General features: G+C 42.4%; 1 protein-coding gene across 1 annotated transcript in view; it reads left to right on the top strand.

The window, feature by feature from the left end:
- CNTN6 (contactin 6) overlaps window positions 1-20,688 on the top strand; it is a 247,999-nt gene that overhangs the window by 158,476 nt on the left and 68,835 nt on the right. Inside the window, 1 exon segment of the mRNA XM_084840343.1 lies at window positions 2,541-2,668. Coding sequence (XP_084696469.1) covers window positions 2,541-2,668 — 128 coding nt within the window.

The following is a 20,688-nucleotide window of genomic DNA, read 5'->3' as shown; positions in this document are numbered from 1 at the left end:
CCCACTGAAATCAGAGCCATCAGCCTCCACTTCACATAGCCCTACTATGTGTGATTTAATGAATATTTGGCTTGGCCCTTTAGAGGATGCCCTCCATTGAACACGGTGGAGGTAAAACATGCATATAGTTGTGTTGCAGCAAATTATTAGTAGGATGTGGAAAATATATCCTGTATTCATTGGAGAGCTGGCAACTTGTCATTTCCTCCTTTTTGAACTATATTTTCCTCTATATAGTTGCATCTCAACTGATGACAGCATAGATTTTCATGTTGAATCTAGGCAGAATCATTCAACAAAGCAGATGTACCAAAGCAATCTACTGAATCAGCAGCGGGAACAAATAGGAAAGAAAGCCCTCATGCTAAGCAAATCCTGAGGAGTTTGCTTTTTTATACTGACACCTGATCACCTTGAACACTAAGCACAGGTGTGAGAATTCTCTTGTGTTTAACAGTTGGTTGCACACAGCCTGTGATAATTAACTCCTAATCAGTGTCTTTGGCTCCACTCAAGTCATATTTGCTCCTGCACTTTGCAGATGGCACAGCAGTGCTATACAAAGGATTATTATTATTATTATTATTATTATTATTATTATTTTCTCTTCAGGAAAATATGGCCTGGATTCTTTCCTTTTTATCACTCAGATCGACTCACAACCATTTTAGAACTGGGTCTGACATGTACGAATTTTGAAAAAGCAAATGTTTGTGTTTTATTTGGAATGCACTAGTGCTGTTGTTGTTGAATGATTTACATAGGGCTGTATGAAAAAATGTATTTTTGATCAGGATTTACCTAACTCACACCTCCCAGACTCAGCACAGACTTGAACACAATCTGCAATTGAAGTTCATATATTTCTGAGCTTGCAATGTAATTTGTCAATCCAAAAGATGCAATCGACCACATGCACGCATTTGAAAAATGTGCATGAAAAATATGTACTTTTGAAAGATGCACACAAACACACTTTAATCAATGGGACAAGAATGTGTACCTTTCAAAGATGTGCACAACTGATGCATAGATTTGGAAAAGGTACACATTGAAATATGCACAATTTTTCATGCAAAAAAAAAAAGATTGCAATCTGATATGGACATGAGAGAGAAGGAGCATCAAAATGGAATTTGGCAAATTTCTGCATGTATGCTCATCATCCCCAGATTAACTTTGTGGGGATTTTAAAAAAAATCTCAGTATAACCAAGACAGTATTTCTGACATTGTGCATAAATAAGCAAACTGAGGGTTGGATCCAACATTGTGTTAGTGGACATCTGCTTAGCAATGGGACTTCCACTGGTGCAACACATCCTTATCCTCTCCTCCACCCTTCAGCTTCCCTCATATAGCCCAGATCTGATCTGGAGGATCCTCAAAGCCTCCGGAGCAGATCTGAGCATGCTGCAGGGGGAAGAAGGAAAATCCATTCTGCTAGTGGTTTCCATTCCACTAGCAGATAACCAGCATTGGATCCAACACTGAGAGCAGAACTACATGTTACAGGGAATACAAAGCTACTGCCAAAAATACATGCTGGTGTCTACTTTCTCCCCTGAAATATAGTCATGACATTGTGCATTTTTCTACCCCCCCCCCAGTGCTTTAACATGAAATATCAGGACAACATGACACAAATGATTACTGCACATTTCATAGGGGAGGGGGAGAATTTGACACAGGGATGCCCTTTTTGGTGGCAACCCATAATGTGTTGTTTGCCCTCCTGCCTCTTCTAATACAGAGGCACTGATATGCTCAGAGTGCCTGTGGGAACTGTGTATTTGAATGTGCCTTGCATGAATGAAAAGCTTTGCAGATCAGGAAGCTTCTCAGTTTTCCATATGGCAGGGGGATTGTGGGGGGGATTTTGAGGTGGAGGCTTGTCAAATAAGCAGGCCGTCGCATGCATCCTGAAGTGGTACTGTCATGTGATTGGACTGAAGTATATGAGTGCTCACGCTCCTGATTTCCCATCCCATTGAAACCTAAGAACTTACAAGGTTATTTCTGATTGTGGTGACACACCAAAGTTATTGAAATCATTTGCTGCCTTCATTATTTGACTGGTAAGAATGGAGGTAGCTACCCGAATGACTGATCACTTTTACTAACACTGTGGAAAATTACATGGGCCTCATACTTCATACTGTAAACAGCTCACCATCAGGGATCAAGAACATACTTCATCCTGTGAAGAAACACAGCTCAATTAGACCTCCAATTGTGGATTTATTCCTTCCTCTGAAGTATCTGGCATTGACCAGAGAAGGATGCAGACTAGTGGTGTAGATGGATTATTAGTCAATTCTGGTATGTCTAATCTGTGTCTAATACAATAATCAATGGTACATTGAGATGAAAATTCAGCTGGAATGTGCCCTGTTTGCTGTAATCAACAGCGACTATGATTAATGTCCAAATATTGCAAGTAACATTACATCATTGCTACTGCCCTTAGTGCTCCAAATATCCTGTTCATAACTGGTTTCCATTGTATTGTTTTATTTTGTTTTGTTTTGTTTCCTTCAGAATCTTTATCCTAGAGGATGGCAGCCTGAAGATATATAATGTTACCAAAGCAGATGCAGGTGTATACACTTGCATAGCAATGAATCAATTTGGAGTTGCTAGGAATACAGGGAACCTGATTGTGAAAGGTACTTTATTGTCTTCATTTGAGCTGTATGCTTTTTGGAAATGCACATGCATATTTGATTAACCATGCTGAGATGTCAGAGAATATGATAGTATTGTCTGAGGCATGGTTTGAACCAAATCTTCTTAGTGGAACAGGGCTGCTGAGATGCTTTTGGCAAACCAGAGGGTGCCTGGCCAAGCTGTGGGAGAGCCTGGGCTTTGATATCATTCTTAGATAGTGATACTGACAACAAATACAGAATCAGTTCTCAGGCACCAGTCTGGATATCGGAACATTTCCACTGTTCTCCCAAAAGTGTAATAAAGTATAGAGAGGGCACACACAGCCCCTGCTCAGTTTCAGAAATGAAATGTATGTGTCTCATGTAAATGTGTGTTTCTGAAATGTTTATTTGTCTGGCAAAGTATCTGTTATCAGGGCCAGCATCAGGGGTAGGCATAACTGGGCACCTGCTGAGGGCCTACACCCCAGCAGGGGCCCACTGGCAAGAGCCCCCTGGATCTGCTCCTCCTCTTCACTGTTTGTTCACCTGCCTCTCACTCTGGCTCAGACAATGGTGGTGGTGAGGACGAGCAGCAGATGCCATGGCCTACTTGCTCACTGTCAAGCAAGCAAGTGGTAGCAATGATAAGAAAGAGGATAAGGAGCAAGGGTAGCTGGTGACAATGGGAAGGTAGACTCACTGAGGGAGGGGCCCTGTTGAGGGTGTCTTGACCTTCTGAAACCTGGAGCTGGCACTGTCTGTTATACTCAAGAAGAGCAAATCGGGGAGATTTGGCCGAGGGCCTTATACTGGGTCAGACTACTACTTCATCTGCCCAATAGATTTGGTTCTGACTGGCAGCTGCTTCCCAGGGTCTCAGCCAGACATTTTTCATGCAGATGCTTCACCACTGGGCCATGGTCCCTCCCCAACAAACTGATTACACTGGTGGGGGGGGTGTCCCCCAAGTCAGCTTTGTGCAATTTCTATTGTAATAATTCTCAACATGGCATCTGACAACACTAGAGGAGGACAGACCCATAGGAAAATGAATTTCTCAGTGGGCCACCTCGAATAGGTGGGTCAGATCTGCTGGCACTGGCTAAAGAGACCCATAGTGCAGGGCAAAAGGAACAGAAGGAGCAACTGAGGCCTTGTTTTATTGTTCTGATATCCTCTAACATGGGGTGGGAAGGCTTGCAGGATCTACTTTGTTTTTTGTTGCTGTTGTTTTACTAGAACCCAAAAATCTACCCACCAGAGCCTGGTGCAAAAGACATATGCTTAGAATTAAAGAATCCTGAAACCAGGAATTTATTTTGAGTATCAAAACTGAATGATACTGGTTGACCCTAGCTTTCTTAATTGCAGTAGTATAATTTAGGGCAGGGGTGTTATTTTTTGCTACTACTGTTAAACAATTGGGAGGCAGAAATCCTACAAAGCTAGATCAAGATAGATCCAGGTATATCTGCTGCCCACCCATGTTTGAACAGCCATCACTATTTATGACCCTGGAAATTTTTAGTTCTAGCTAGCTAGCTAGTCAAAATGCTTACTTTACTATTACCAGATCACATTTTCCTTAGTTTCCTTAAAATGTCCTTAAAAATTAACATTTCTATCCCACCAGTCTTTTAGGAATGTATGTATTTGACATATTAATTGAAATATTAATGTGTCAAACACATATTAATCATTGTCTTTGAGGGAAACTGGCTTGATGCTGTTATGTGACACATCACTGCTGACTCATACACATCAGATTCTATTAAGACCAGACCCATAAGAAGTGATTTAAGAGAATGTGACTGCTGAAAACTGGGGTGGGGGGATTTGTCAAAATTCTGCCATCAGATTAACATGTGAGAAGTTTCCCAAGACTCTAGATTGTCATTTCAAGTGAAGTCAAACAAGTTATCTTAGATGCCTGAGCCAATTTTATTTTTCTTGGGGCGGGGGAACCAAACAGTTGTTGCATTCAGGTATCTATCTCTCTTCATCATCAAGTAATGATTCATGGAAGTTGTATACAAATAATCTTTTCTTAAAAAGAAACTTATGCTCTTATCAATATTTTTTCCACAATTCAGATGCATTATTAGAATAAATACATCATCATAAAATAAATGTTTCAAAAGCTATGGCTTGGATCCAAAGGTGTCTTTCTGTTGGACGAAAGTGTATTCTATTCATGGAAGAGCTGCTTCTGACTTTATGGAAGACTATTGCATGAGAAAAGTAATTTTAAATCCAGGGGAGTTTTTTCCATTTTCGCAAAGTTGTGCCTAAAGTAGCTCAAAACATGAAAACCAAACTAAAACAGAAATACATATCAAAGCATCATTACACTAACTCATAACTTATTTGGTGACATGTCAAATCATTTCAAAATGTAACATAGCAATTCAAATTAGGGATGGGGGAGAAATTTGTATCGTTCACAGTTTAATACTAATTTACTAAATTTTGCACTTTTGAGCCAATACATGAACCAAATACCGAAACTGAAGTATCCTTAAAAATTCACACTTCTCTGATGGAATTCCCCAATAAAAATGCATTCAAAATTTGTAAATTAGTGAAAATAACATTAAAATGCATTATATTAGGACAAATATTTGAACAATGTGTGTATTAGACAAATGGCATACAAAAATGCATTATTAGGAGAAATGCTCACAGAAATGCATATGAACATTCATGAAAACCTTTTTAAAAATTCTCAACATCTGGAATGATCCAAATTTAAGACTGGATAAATGGGAAACTGAGAAAACCGAAATTAACGTGTTTGTCTATCTCTAATCCAAATAAACAACAGTTTATTTCAATAATACTACATTATAACGACATTTCAAATCCATTAAAAAGTATCAGTTGCTGAAACTAAAATATCAGTTGGTGTTATGTATCAGTTGTTATAATACATAAGTCAAAATCAGATCTTAGATTCTCCAGTGAAGTCAGATCCTAATAAATCATGTAATCAGCAGCCAGTTCCTCTAAAGTTCCAAGTGCGAGAAACAGCAGCCAGATTTCTTACAACCACCAATATAAAAAGTGCTAGATGCTCACTAGATTGTATACTGCACGGGCTACATGTTCTCATGCTAATACATTGTGGCACTGTAATGCAAGAAGCTTTCCACAAGTTTGCACAAGAGTTTATGGAGCAGCACAACTACTATGTTTTCTTCTTTGGGCTTGGACTGAAGCCATTGTTTCATGTAAAACCAGTTCTCTAAGTAAGAAGGATCCTCTCTCTGCCCTTAGAGGACAAACCTCCTGAATACAAACCAGTCTCAACTCCAAGCACCAGCAAACTATTCTCCCACTTCCTTTTTCTTGCTGCTTCTCCACATGTTAAGGTTTTGTATGTTACGTCTGTCAAATGACTTCAAAAAGTCACAAGTGAGCTAGTGAGGGGTGGGAATTTTGTTTCAGTTAGTTTTTTGTAAGAATGTACCAGAATTTGCACATTTTGTCATATCTGGGACAGAATGAACTTGAGATTAAAAACAGATTTGTCCATCCAGGCCCTAGGTTTAGAACGCTCCGCTCTTAACAGTCTGGGTTTGAATCCCTGTGTTTTCAACAATGTTGGTGCTGAATTAGGGTTGCCATCTCATGTTTTTCCTGAAAGGGGTCTTCATGTTTATGAGGTATATGGCAGGCAAGCACTGGGAATAGATGTACCTACTGAATTTGGGCAGTTCAGATGCATGAGAGTTTAGTTTCAGATCGTTTTTGATAAGAATATACCAAAAATCACAGATGTCTTTATTTTGGGGATGGAAAGAATCTAAGATTAAAAAAAAAAAATGCTTTAAAAGAAGTAAATCCATTCCTAATACGAGCCAGCCCTGTGTTTCTACAGTTGGCTGCATATCTGCTATAAACTTCTTTGAATGAATACTGTTGCTGTGAGATTATTGTTTTAACCCTCTCCACACTGCTTTCTATCCTTGTTCTGTTTTGATCTACTTTACCTTCGGGGCTTTCTCAGCCACTTTGGTTTTTTCTTTATATATAAAGAAAATATATATGGTTTAAAGTTTAAATTTATATGGTTTTCCTTACATATAAAGAAAATTTGGTGTGTGTGTGTGTGTGTGTGTGTGTGTATATATATATATATATATATATATATAATATTTCACCTTTATTCCAAGGAGCTCAAGGTGGCATATGTGATTCCCTTCCCACTTATTATCCTCACAACAAGCATGTGAGGTCTGTTAGGCTGAGTGAGAGTAACTAGCCCAAGGTCACCCAATGAGCCTCAGGGCTAAGTAGGGATGTGAACGTTGGTGTCTCCCATCCTAGCTCAGCATTCTAACCACAACATCAAATTGGCTCAAACTATAATGTCATACCTAACAGAAGCAGAAGAGATCAAGAAAAGGTGGCAAGAATATACGGAAGATCTGTATAGGAAGGATAATAATATCAGGAATAGATCTGACGGCGTGGTCAGTGAGTTAGAGCCAGACATCCTGAAGAGTGAGGTTGAATGGGTCTTAAGAAGCATTCCTAATAGCAAGGCAGCAGGAGATGATGGTATCCCAGCTGAACTGTTTAAAATCTTGCAAGATGATGCTGTCAAGGTGATGCATGCCATATGCCAGCAAATTTGGAAAACATAAGAATGGCCAACAGATTGGAAAAAATCAACTTATATCCCCATACCAAAAAAGGGAAACACTAAAGAATGTTCAGACTATCCAACAGTGGAACTTATTTCACATGCCAGTAAGGTAATGCTCAAGATCTTGCAAGGTAGACTCCAGCAATTCATAGAACGAGAATTGCCAGATGTACAAGCTGGGTTTTGAAAAGGCAGAGGAACTAGAGACCAAATTGCCAATATCTGCTGGATAATGGAGTAAGCCAGGGCATTTCAGAAAAACATCTATTTCTGTTTTATTGACTATTCTGAAGCCTTTGACTGTGTGGATCATAACAAATTGTGGCAAGTTCTTGCTGGTATGGGGATACCAAGTCATCTTGTCTGCCTCCTGAGGAATCTGTATAACGACCAAGTAGCAACAGTAAGAACAGACCATGGAACAATGGACTGGTTTAAGATTGGGAAAGGAGTACAGCAAGGAGTACAGCATACTCTCACCCTACCTATTCAACCTGTATGCAGAACACATCATGCGACGTGCTGGGCTTGATGAAGCCAAGGCTGGAGTTAAAATTGCTGGAAGAAACATTAACAATCTCAGATACGCAGATGATACCACTTTGATGGCTGAAAGTGAGGAGGAGCTGAGGAACCTCATGACGAAGGTGAAAGAAGAAAGTGTAAAAGCTGGGTTGCAGTTCAACCTCAAAAAAACCAAAGTTATGGCAACCAGCTTGATTCATATAACATATCAATTGCAACTGTTTTTGTTGCAATTGATAACTGGAGAAAACGTGGAGGCAGTGACAGACACTGTCTTTCTAGGCGCAAAGATTACTGCAGACGCTGACTACAACCAGGAAATCAGAAGACGTTTACTTCTTGGGAGGACAGCAATGACAAATCTGGATAAAATAGTGAAGAGCAGAGACATCACACTGACAACAAAGGTCCGCAGAGTTCAAGCAATGGTATTCCCCATAGAACCAATGGCTGTGAGAGCTGGACCATAAGGAAGGCTCTGAGTGAAGGAAGATAGATGCTTTTGAACTGTGGTGCTGGAGGAAAATTCTGAGAGTGCCTTGGACTGCAAGAAGATCAAACCAGTCCATACTCCAGGAAATCAAGCCAGGCTGCTCACTTGAGGGCATGATATTAAAGGCAAAACTGAAGTACTTTGGCCACATAATGAGAAGACAGGAGACCCTGGAGAAGATGGTGATGCTAGGGAAAGTGGAAGGCAAAAGGAAGAGGGGCTGACCAAGGGCAAGGTGGATGGATGATATTCTGGAGGTGACAGACTCGACTTTGGGGGAGCTGGGGGTGGCAACGGCTGACAGGAAGCTCTGGTGTGGGCTGGTCCATGAAGTCATGAAAAGTTGGAAGCGACTGAACAAATAAACAACAAACAACATAATGTCACACAAATTTTGTATTAATTCATTCATTGCATTTTGATCCCACCTTTCTCTTCAGAGTTCAAGACAGTGCACATGGTTCTCCCACCCATGTTATCCTGACAACAACCATGTGAGGTATGTTAGGCTGAGAGATAATAAGTGGCCCAAGTGAGTTTCACTGCTGAACTGGGATTTGAACTTGGGTCTCCCTAGTCCGACACACGACCCACTATCCCAAGCTGGTTCCCTCCAAATCTTTGGGATGTTGTTGGACTGCAACTCCCATCAGCCCCAGCCAGCATGGCCAATGGCCAGGAATTATGGGAGATGTAGGGCACAAGTCTGGGGAAGGCTGCACTACCATATCCCACCAGCTCAAAGACAGGATTCAGTGTTTTTAACAAATAGATTTGCTAGGAGGGTTGAAGCTGCAGTGGCTTCCCCATTCACTTCAGTACTCTGCAGGTGTATTCCAGTGCGTGTTGAGAGCTGCTCTTTCCACTGAATAAGTGCATAAGAGAATGCCACTGATGCAAGCATGCCACCATACATTGGAACGCACCCTGGGCTTTGCATCAGGGTATGCATCTATGTCCCCTTCATGGATCACTGCCTTGTTGTGGCTAAGGGGCTTGCATAACTCAGTGTAGCCATAAGCTATGCCGTGCAGGGCCACCCAAGACGGACAGGTCATGGCGGAGAGTTCTGATAAAATGTGGTCCACTGGAGAAGGAAATGGCAACCCACTCCAGTATTCCTGCCAAGAAAACCCCATGGAACGTATCACAAGGCTAAAAGATATGACACTGGAAGATGAGCCCCTCAGGTCAGAACTCAGAAGGTGTCCGATATACTACAGGGGAAGAGCAGAGGGAATTTCCAAGTAGTGCCAGAAAGAGTGAAGCAGCTGGGCCAAAGCCGAAAGGACACTCAGAAGCTGAGTTTGATCGGTTCTATGAAGACCTACAACACCTTCTAGAACTAACACCAAAAAAAGATGTCCTCTTCATCATAGGGGATTGGAATGCTAAAGTAGGAAGTCAAGCAATCACTGGGATAACAGGCAAGCATGGCCTTGGTGTGTAAATGAATCAGGACAAAGGCTAATAGAGTTTTGCCAAGAAAACATGCTGATCATAGCAAACATGCTTTTCCAACAGCACAAGAGGCGACTCTACACATGGACATCACCAGATGGTCAATATCGAAATCAGATTGATTATGTACTTTGCAGCCAAAGGTGGAGAAACTCTATACAGTCAGTAAAAACAAGACCTGGAGCTGACTGTGGCTCAGATCACGAGCTTCTTGTTGCAAAATATTGGCTTAAATTGAAGAACGTAGATTAAACCACTAAACCATTCAGGTATGACCTAAAGCATATCCCTTATGAATACACAGTGGAGGTCAGGAATAGATTTCAGGGATTAGACCTGATAGACAGAGTGCCTGAGGAACTATGGACAGAAGTCTGTAACATTGCTCAGGAGGCAGCAACTCAATCTATCCCAAAGGAAAAGAAATGCAAGAAAGCAAAGTGGCTGTCTGATGAGGCTTTACAAGTAGCTGAGAAAAGAAGGGAAGCGAAAAGCAAGGGAGAAAGGGGAAGATATACCCAACTGAATGCAGATTTCCAGAGAATAGCAAGGAGAGACAAGAAGGCCTTCTTAAATGAACAATGCAAAGAAATCAAGGAAAACAATAGAATGGGAAAGACTAGAGATCTCTTCAAGAAAATCGGAGATCTCAAGGGAACGTTTTGTGCAAAGACGGGCATGATAAAGAACAAAGAAGGCAGGGACCTAACAGAAGCAGATGAGATTAAGAAGAGGTGGAAAGAATACCCAGAAGAACTATACAGGAAAGATCTTAATGTTCCTGATAGCCATGATAGTGCGGCCACTGAACTTGAGCCAGACATCCTAGAGAGTAAAGTCAAGTGGGCCTTAGGAAGCATTACTAACAACAAAGCTAGCGGAGATGACAGTATTCCAGCTGAGCTATTTAAAATCCTAAAAGATGATGCTGTTAAAGTGCTGCACTCAATATGCCAACAAATTTGGAACACTCAACAGTGGCCACAAGACTGGAAAATGTCATTTTACATTCCAGTTCCAAAGAAGGGCAATGCCAAAGAGTGTTCAAACTCCCGCACAATTGCGCTGATTTCACATGCCAACAAGGTTATGCTCAAAATCCTACAAGCTACTAGGCTTCAGCAGTATGTGAACCAAGAACTACCAGAAGTACAAGCTGGGTTTTGAAGAGGCAGAGAAACTAGAGATCAAATCGCCAACATTCGCTGCATCATGGAGAAAGCAAGAGAATTCCAGAAAAACGTCTATTTCTGCTTCATTGACTATGCTAAAGCCTTTGATTGTGTGGATCACAACAAACTGTGGCAAATTCTGAAAGAGATGGGAGTACCAGACCACCTTACCTGTCTCCTGAGAAACCTGTACGAAGGTCAAGAAGCAACAGTAAGAACCGGACATGGAACAACCGAGTAGTTCAAAATTGGGAAAGGAGTACGATAAGGCTGTATATTGTTACCCTGCTTATTTAACTTATATGCAGAGTGCATCATGAGAAATGCCGGGTTGGATGAATCACAGCTTGGAATTAAGATTGCTGGGAGAATTATCAACAACCTCAGATACGCAGACAATACCACCCTAATGGCAGAAAGTGAAGAGGATCTAAAGAGCCTCTTGTTGAGGGTGAAAGTGGAGAGTGCAAAAGCTGGTCTGAAACTCAACATTAAAAAAACGAAGATCATGGCATCTGGCCCCATCACTTCCTGGCATATAGAAGGGGGAGAAACGGAAGCAGTGACAGATTTTATTTTCTTGGGTTCCAAGATCACCGCAGACAGTGACTGTAGCCATGAAATTAAAAGACGCTTGCTCCTTGGGAGGAAAGCTATGGCAAACCTAGACAGCATAGTAAGAAGCAGATACATCACCTTGCCAACAAAGGTTCGTATAATCAAAGCTATGGTTTTCCCAGTAGTAACATATGGCTGTGAGAGCTGGACTATAAGGAAGGCTGAGCACCAAAGAATCAATGCTTTCATACTGTGGTGCTGGAGAAGACTCTTACGAGTCCCCTGGAGTGCAAGGAGGTCAAATCAGTCCATCCGAAAGGAAATCAACCCTGACTGCTCATTGGAAGGACAGATACTGAAGCTGAAGCTCAAATATTTTGGCCACCTAATGCGAAGAAAAAACTCCCTGGAAAAGACCCTGATGCTGGGAAGGATCAAAGGCAAAACGAGAAGAGGGCGGCAGAGGATGAGATGGCTAGATAGCATCACCAGTGCAATAAATATGAACGTGAGCACACTCCGGGAGAGAGTGGAGGACAAGAAGGCCTGGCGTTCTATGGTCCATGGGATCACGAAGAGTGGGACACAACTTAATGACTGAACAACATAATGCATCTATGCACTAGCTTGCTTTTTCTTTCCATTATGGATATTATATATAATACTTAAGGCTTGGGCCAACCCGGACTCTTGATCATATCAGCTGATCTGACATTGGTCAGTGCAACACACACAATACGCAGTGCCTCTCTAAAAGTTTTCTGTGCAGTAGCTTGTACCATGCAGCTAGAAAGTGTATTCATACAAGAACACTGCACTATAACTGTGGATGAAATCTGGCAGCAGACAGACTTAAATATATCCTGTCAACCTTTTCATGGCTCTTCTGCCTGAAGTGGAAGGGGGGAACCTGGAATGGCTGCCAGTTAATAGAAATTTTCCTATAGAGATAGAAGCATGTGCTTTGGTTCTTAAGGGCTTGGGTGAAATCCCTAGTGATAAACCTATGAAGAGGTTATTCAAGTGCCAGCAAAACCAGATATCAAGAGGGGCAACCTAAGCTCCCCCTGCCCCCTCTGTCCTTGGTTTTCTAGCAATCTGATCTTGTTTGGCATTTTAAAATAATTGGTTTTCTCTCCAGGTATCTCTCCATTCTGATATTAAAGTGGAACAATAATGGATGAAGAATAGATTTTAAGGACAAATTACTTTAAATGTAATTATCGGCCTTCTGCAAAAAGGTTGATGCTACATAACATTAACAATGATGGCATTTTTAAGAAAAATTGAGTGCGCAATATAGTTTGTAATAATGTAATGTTTTCCACCCCTCCACTGATTAGTATTATTTTTATAATGTCAGAATATTATTATCTTGCCAACAGACATGTTTTCATAACCTCAGTAGTCAAATGAATTAAGTTTCACATGGTTGTTATGAAAGTAGCGATTTGAACAAACATAAGACAAGTTGGAGATATTTTATTGTCTGGCTAACACTGAGTTCGGTAAGGAAGAAGCAGACACTGGTCTTGGCCACAACCATTTATTTAATTACAGGTATGAAACACATGTTGGGGGGGGGTGTAAGGCCACTAGACCTATTGTCCTAACCAGTCTGGGGAGATGGTCTGGTTGTCTGTGCTGCATTTGGCTCCACACGATTGGCTCACACCAGAAGCCCCTATTCTCAAGTGTCCTAATTGGACCTCAATTGGTGTGGGCATGGTTCTCATTCCCCAGCAGTTGTCCAAAGCCTGCTGGGTGATCCGAAACCATCCCCAATGCTCCTAATTATGGGATTCAACTAAATCAATTACGGGCCTCAATTCCCACCCGCTTTGAATAATACCCACCAAAGTTGTGACAATTAAATGCAAAACAACAACAACAGTACATGATTATGTGCCAGTTCCTTGTTCGTTGTTGTTGTTCAGTCGTTCAGTCGTGTCCGACTCTTCGTGACCCCATGGACCATAGCACGCCAGGCCTTCCTGTCCTGCGCTTTCTCCCGGAGCGTGCTCAAGTTCATATTCATTGCATCCGTGATGCTATCTAGCCATCTCATCCTCTGCCATCCCCTTCTCCTTTTGCCTTCAGTCTTTCCCAGCATCAGGGTCTTTTCCAGGGAGTTTTCTCTTCGCATTAGGTGGCCAAAATATTGGAGCTTCAGCTTCATTATCTGTCCTTCCAATGAGCACTCAGGGTTGATTTCCTTTAGGATGGACTGATTTGACCTCCTTGCACTCCAGGGGACTCGTAAGAGTCTTCTCCAGCACCACAGTTTGAAAGCATCAATTCTTCGGCGCTCAGCCTTCCTTATAGTCCAGCTCTCACAGCCATACATTACTACTGGGAAAACCATAGCTTTGATTAGACGGACCTTTGTCGGCAAGGTGATGTCTCTGCTTCTTACTATGCTGTCTAGGTTGGCCATAGCTTTCCTCCCAAGGAGCAAGCGTCTTTTAATTTCATGGCTACAGTCACCGTCTGCGGTGATTTTGGAGCCCAAGAAAGTAAAATCTGTCACTGCTTCCATTTCTTCCCCTTCTATATGCCAGGAAGTGATAGGGCCAGATGACATGATCTTAGTTTTTTTAATGTTGAGTTTCAAACCAGCTTTTGCACTCTCCTCTTTCACCCTCAACAAGAGGCTCTTGAGATCCTCTTCGCTTTCTGCCATTAGGGTGGTATCGTCTGCATATCGGAGGTTGTTGATAATTCTCCCGGCAATCTTAATTCCGACCTGTGATTCATCCAACTCGGCATTTCTCATGATGTACTCTGCATATAAGTTAAATAAGCAGGGTGACAATATGCAGCCTTGTCGTACTCCTTTCCCAATTTTGAACCAATCGGTTTTTCCATGTCTGGTTCTTACTGTTGCTTCTTGACCCTCGTACAGGTTTCTCAGGAGACAGGTAAGGTGGTCTGGTACTCCCATCACTTTCAGAATTTGCCACAGTTTGTTGTGATCCACACAATCAAAGGCTTTAGTGTAGTCAATGAAGCAGAAATAGACGTTTTTCTGGAATTCTCTTGCTTTCTCCATGATGCAGCGAATGTTGGCGATTTGATCTCTAGTTCCTCTGCCTCTTCTAAACCCAGCTTGTACTTCCGGTAGTTCTCGGTTCACATACTGCTGAAGCCTAGCTTGTAGGATTTTGAGCATCACCTTGCTGGCATGTGAAATGAGCGCAATTGTGCGGTAGTTTGAACACTCTTTGGCATTGCCCTTCTTTGGAATTGGAATGTAAACTGACCTTTTCCAGTCTTGTGGCCACTGTTGAGTGTTCCAGATTTGTTGGCATATTGAATGCAGCACTTTAACAGCATCATCTTTTAGGATTTTAAATAGCTCGGCTGGAATACTGTCATCTGCACTAGCTTTGCTGTTACTAATGCTTCCTAAGGCCCACTTGACTTCACTCTCTAGGATGTCCAGCTCAAGTTCAGTGACCGCACTATCATGGCTATCAGGGACATTCAGATCTTTCCTGTATAGTTCTTCTGTGTATTCTTGCCACCTCTTCTTAATCTCATCTGCTTCTGTTAGGTCCCTGCCTTCTTTGTCCTTTATCATGCCCGTCTTTGCACAAAACGTTCCCTTCAGATCTCCAATTTTCTTGAAGAGATCTCTAGTCTTTCCCATTCTGTTGTTTTCCTCGATTTCTTTGCATTGTTCATTTAAGAAGGCCTTCTTGTCTCTCCTTGCTATTCTCTGGAACTCTGCATTCAGTTGGGTATATCTTCCCCTTTCTCCCTTGCTTTTCGCTTCCCTTCTTTCGTGAGCTACTTGTAAAGCCTCATCAGACAGCCACTTGGCTTTCTTGCATTTCTTTTTCTTTGGGACGGATTTTGTTGCTGCCTCCTGAACAATGTTACGGACCTCCGTCCATAGTTCCTCAGGCACTCTGTCTATCAGGTCTAATCCCTGAAATCTATTCCTCACCTCCACTGTATATTCAGAAGGGATATGACTGAGGTCATACCTGAACGGTTTAGTGGTTTTCCCGACGTTCTTCAATTTAAGCCGAAATTTTGCAAGAAGCAGCTCATGATCTGAGCCACAGTCAGCTCCAGGTCTTGTTTTTACTGACTCTATGGAGCTTCTCCATCTTTGGCTGCAAAGGACATAATCAATCTGATTTCGATATTGACCATCTGGTGACGTCCATGTGTAGAGTCGCCTCTTGTGCTGTTGGAAAAGAGTGTTTGCTATGATCAGCATGTTCTCTTGGCAAAACTCTATTAGCTTTTGTCCTGCTTCATTTTGTACACCAAGGCCATGCCTGCCTGTTATCCCGGTGATTTCTTGACTTCCTACTTTAGCATTCCAATCCCCTATGATGAAGAGGACATCTTTTTTTGGTGTTAGTTCTAGAAGGTGTTGTAGGTCTTCATAGAACCCATCAACCTCAGCTTCTTCGGCCTCAGTGGTTGGGGCATAGACTTGAATTACTGTGATGTTGAATGGTTTGCCTTGGATTCGTACTGAGATCATTCTATCATTTTTAAGATTGTACCCCAGTACTGCTTTTCCCACCCTTTTGTTGACTATGAGTGCTACTCCATTTCTTCTAAGGGATTCTTGCCCACAGTAGTAGATATGATGGTCACCTGAATTAAATTCGCCCATGCCTGTCCATTTTAGTTCGCTGATTCCCAAGATGTCGATGTTCAATCTTGCCATCTCATGTTTGACCACCTCCAGCTTACCTTGATTCATTGATCTGACATTCCAGGTTCCTAAACAATATTGTTCTTTACAGCATCGGATTTTCTTTTCACCGCCAGACACATCCACAGCTGAGTGTCCTTTTGGGTTTGGCCCAGCCGCTTCACTCTTTCTGGCGCTACTTGGAAATACCCTCTGCTCTTCCCCAGTAGCATATTGGACACCTTCCGACCTGAGGGGCTCATCTTCCGGCGTCATCTCTTTTAGCCTTGTGATACGTTCCATGGGGTTTTCTTGGCAAGAATCCTGGAGTGGGTTGCCATTTCCTTCTCCAGTGGACCACATTTTGTCAGAACTCTCCGCCATGACCTGTCCGTCTTGGGTGGCCCTGCACGGCATAGCTTATGGCTTCACTGAGTTACGCAAGCCCCTTCGCCACAACAAGGCAGTGATCCATGAAGGGGATCACTAGACAACAATTCTAGTTCCTAGACAACAATTAATTATGAAAGTGGTACATTATTATATGTCAATAGCTAAGGAGATGCCTCAGGTAAGGCCAAACCATGCCAGTCCTCCACTGAACTGTTTAGCATGAAAAAATTCTTTCCCAGCCCCCAGTATGATGACCAGTGATAAGAACACAAGAACATAAGAAGAGCCATGCTGGATCAGATGAAGGGTCCATGTAGTCCAGCATTCTGTTTACGCAGTGGCCGACCAGCTGTTGACCAGGAACCCACAAGCAGGGCATGAGTGCAACAGCACCCGCCCACCCCGCCTGTATAAAGGCAGGATAGGTGGATTTTGCTACCGTCCTGGCCAGAATAAGGTCAGGCCACATGGGCAAGGTTGTATAGTCAAATCCCATTCTCCTAAAATGTGATTTCCACATCTACCGAGAATTTCCTGCAATGGTGCCATGCCATTGGTCAGGCCTGGTGCTGGCAGCACTCCTATGCTGTGGTAACCTCCCCCCTCTTCAGATAAGCAAAATTGGGGGGGGGGATAAGTAAAACCATCTACATTCAAGTTGTAGCTGAGATTCAGAGAAGCCTGTGAAGAGAGAGAGAGAGAGAGAGATTTGTCTTTTGTTCCTTATCAGAGCCCCAAGCCCCTTTTATTGCTCCCTAACCTGCTTGCATCTCCCAATATTACATTGCAGACACTATATGTACCTTACAATATAAGGTGTATAAAATACTGGAGCGGCCTGGGGGGGGGGGGGATAACAATTTTAAACAGGGGGAAAACTTGTATACACCTCAAACTGAGGCCTTGTTGTATACAATAGCCCCTACTTTCTGCTTAACAAAAGATTTACCTTTCCCCCAATAAACCATAAACAGTCTTTATTATTCTAGAAGTCATAATATCTTTTTTTCCTATACTATTTTAAAATGCATCAATTTAACCACTGGCATTGTTTGCTGTATCCTTCTTGCCCATTTCTCTTGAGTGATTTTCCCCCCAATACTGTGCAACCAATATACTTGCTGAAGTTAGAATATTGTTGACCAAACTTTGGTTTCCCTTCTTTACTGAACATTAGAAATACCCTGGCAGAAGTGGCTTGGGTTCACAGGTCAATGAAACAACCAATTGTGTCTTTGATTGTTGCAATAATATCTTAGCAGAAATTGGTTATATAACTACACGTCCACTTATCTTTCCTTAGGGTGCAATCCTATGCATATTTAGACAGAAAAAAGTCCTACAACTCCCAGCATTCCCCAGCTTTTTTCTCTCTTAATCATGTTTAGGATTGCACCCTTAAACTCCAATCTTATCTGTTTATGACACCAGCAGATGAAATTTAGAAGACCTCCTGGGCAATATCTTACCACATTAATCCACTAACACAAATTGTGTTGTGGTAGCTGGCACAATTGGAGTTGCACAGAGACCCCTTACACTAGGGCAACGTTATTTGTGTTAGTGGATTGACACATTAGGACACTGCACTTTATTTTAAATAGTATATACAACCTAAAATACCAGCAGGCCACTTCCATAATTTCAGAGAGATTGAAAAACTGTGTGGGATTTAGGATTCGGACTGTGTGTATGAGTGTGTGTTCCTGTTTGATTGTCTTTAGTTAAAAGGCCCAGGCGCAGTGTATATGTACATCAAAAGGTATTTGTTGGATCCCATCCAGCATTTCAAGATCACTGAGCATTGCATTTTGCACTCAGTGGGCATGTATCGTAATTGTGAATGTTGTGACAATTATATTTTAAAAAGTAAAGGAAAGCCTTAATTTGACAATTGGAAAATTTATTAAAAATCAAAATAACAACATGCTATCATAATAACAGTGTTTTCAGGGAGCATTTGTTTTGGTTCCCCTCTGGAGAAGTTTTGGCTGTTCAATTATAGGCCTCATTGCTTCAGTACTATATTCAACTGAAATGTCAGAATTCCGAAAAGCATATCTAATGTGCAAATTAAGTTTATTGCTGCTCATTGAGTTGTTTATTCCTTGCGATAGAAGTCTTTATTATACCTCAAGTGCACTGAGTGCCTTGTCTATTTTTCTTTTTGGAAATGGAGCCTCCATAATACATGCCTGCAGTTAGTAAGCAAGACAGATAGATAATGGGAGAGGGGGAGCTTTTAAGAGTCATTTAAAAAGATTTGAGATGGAAATCCTAACGAAAACCTCATAAAGGCAACAGCTTGTATCAAGTGAAGCGAATGTCTCAGCATCACTCATAGCAGTTGATGTGATCTGGCTAGACTGATAGATCCTGAGAGACCTAGCATCAACCTTCTATAAAAGATGCTTTTTGTTTTGCTAAGACTGCAAGAATGCACATTTAGACTCCACATAATGCATGGCTGAACAGCTTAACAAAGCAGAACAACAGAACAAAATGGAGCAATAGGTTTCAGCACTTTCATGCCTCCTTGTAGAGGTGTGGATAGAATGTCAGTCCCAGGTTTAAATCTTTACTCTTTCTTCGGGAAAAGTAGGTGTGTTTAGGTGTTCAGTCTAAACTAACTTCTCACGGGGAAGTTGTGAAGGTAAGGCTCTGTTGTGATCTGTAGGGTTAACTTGGTGAGCTGTGGTCCCAACCCTGCCCTCCCTCCCTCCCTCCCTCCCTCCCTCCCTCCCTCTCTCTCTCTCTCTCTCTCTCATACACACACACACACACACACATGTGGCATCTATCTACATTTTTTAAATGTGCATTATTTGCTTCCATGCAGTTAACATCACATCTTGTTTGGCCGTAAGAATCTCTGCAACTAACTATGAGACAAAGGCAGGAATGTTGTTTACCAGTACTAGGTTAGTGGTCAGGATTAGGGTGGCCAGTTACACATCACCAAAGGAGAGGACAAAAGAGGTCATTGATAGGCATAAAATTTGCATATGCTTATTTACATGTATAGATGCCAATTTAGACATAATTACTAAGGCTGTGCACCACTTCAGCCCGAATCCTGGATCCCAAAGCAGATTGGGGTGATTCTGGCAGAAGTGGTCTAGAATGGGTTGGGAGTGGCAAGAAGTGGGTTAGACCACTCCAGAGTGCTTTGGGCCTCTTTGGCCCAATCTGGGCAGCCACCTGCCCAGCTGCCCAAGTGCCCTGCTCCTTACCTGGACCCATGAGGAGCACCTGCAGCCATCGCTGTCTTGGAGGGAGTCACCATGGCGACTCTTCTTCTTCCGGTAAATAAATGGTGTGTAGATTGCGGCCATAAAGGGGCCATCTATGCAATATTACAGGCATAAATGGGCCATTTACACTTGTAATATAGCGCACATGGACCCTTCACAGCTGCAATCTATGCACCATTAACTAGCCGGAAGAAGAAGAAGAGTCACCATTTTAAAAGAAAATGGCGACTTCCTCCGGTGGCTGCAGGCACTCCGCCTGGGTCCAGGTAAGGAGGAGCAGGGGGCCCATGCGTCTGGGCAGGGAGTGGGTGCGGGGCTTGCAGGGCTGGGAGGGTTGTGCAGGCACAGGGCTTGTGTGGCAGGGGAGGGGGGTGCTTCAGCTGTCCAGATCATGCTTCAGATCCAGAGGCTGAAACAGGTTGGCCCAGCTCTGGATCGCCCAACGTAGGTTGGGGCAAATTCAGAAGCTCCGAATTGGCCTCCAGAGTGGGTCTGGGCATCCCTGCACAACCCTAATAATTACTACAAGTTAAATAGAAATAACCATGTAATCACAGTGGGAAGGAGTGTCACCAGGTGACCTGTGTGCCTAACTGTTCAGTCTGCTGTCCAGGTGCTAACTGTTGATGAGCAACTTCAAGGCAACTTCAAGCAACTCTACCTACTTTGGTGTCTTCGTCTTTAAAACAGACTTAGAGGAGTAACCCTTCAAATAGGGAACATCTTCAAATAGAGGACTGTCCTCTGACAGCCCTTCAAATAAAGGACAGTCCTCTAAGGGTACAATCCTTAGAGGTGGTCTCTGATGTGCAAGTGCAGTCCCCTAACTTATTGGTGTTAGGGGACTTCAATTTACATTCAGAGGCCA

This window comes from Heloderma suspectum, chromosome 2, assembly GCF_057233095.1.
Source record: "Heloderma suspectum isolate Gila_16-S chromosome 2, 16-S_ref, whole genome shotgun sequence".
In the NCBI taxonomy this organism is placed as follows: domain Eukaryota; kingdom Metazoa; phylum Chordata; class Lepidosauria; order Squamata; family Helodermatidae; genus Heloderma; species Heloderma suspectum.
Note: the sequence above shows the minus strand (reverse complement) of the source record. Positions and strands in the feature narration are given on the sequence as shown.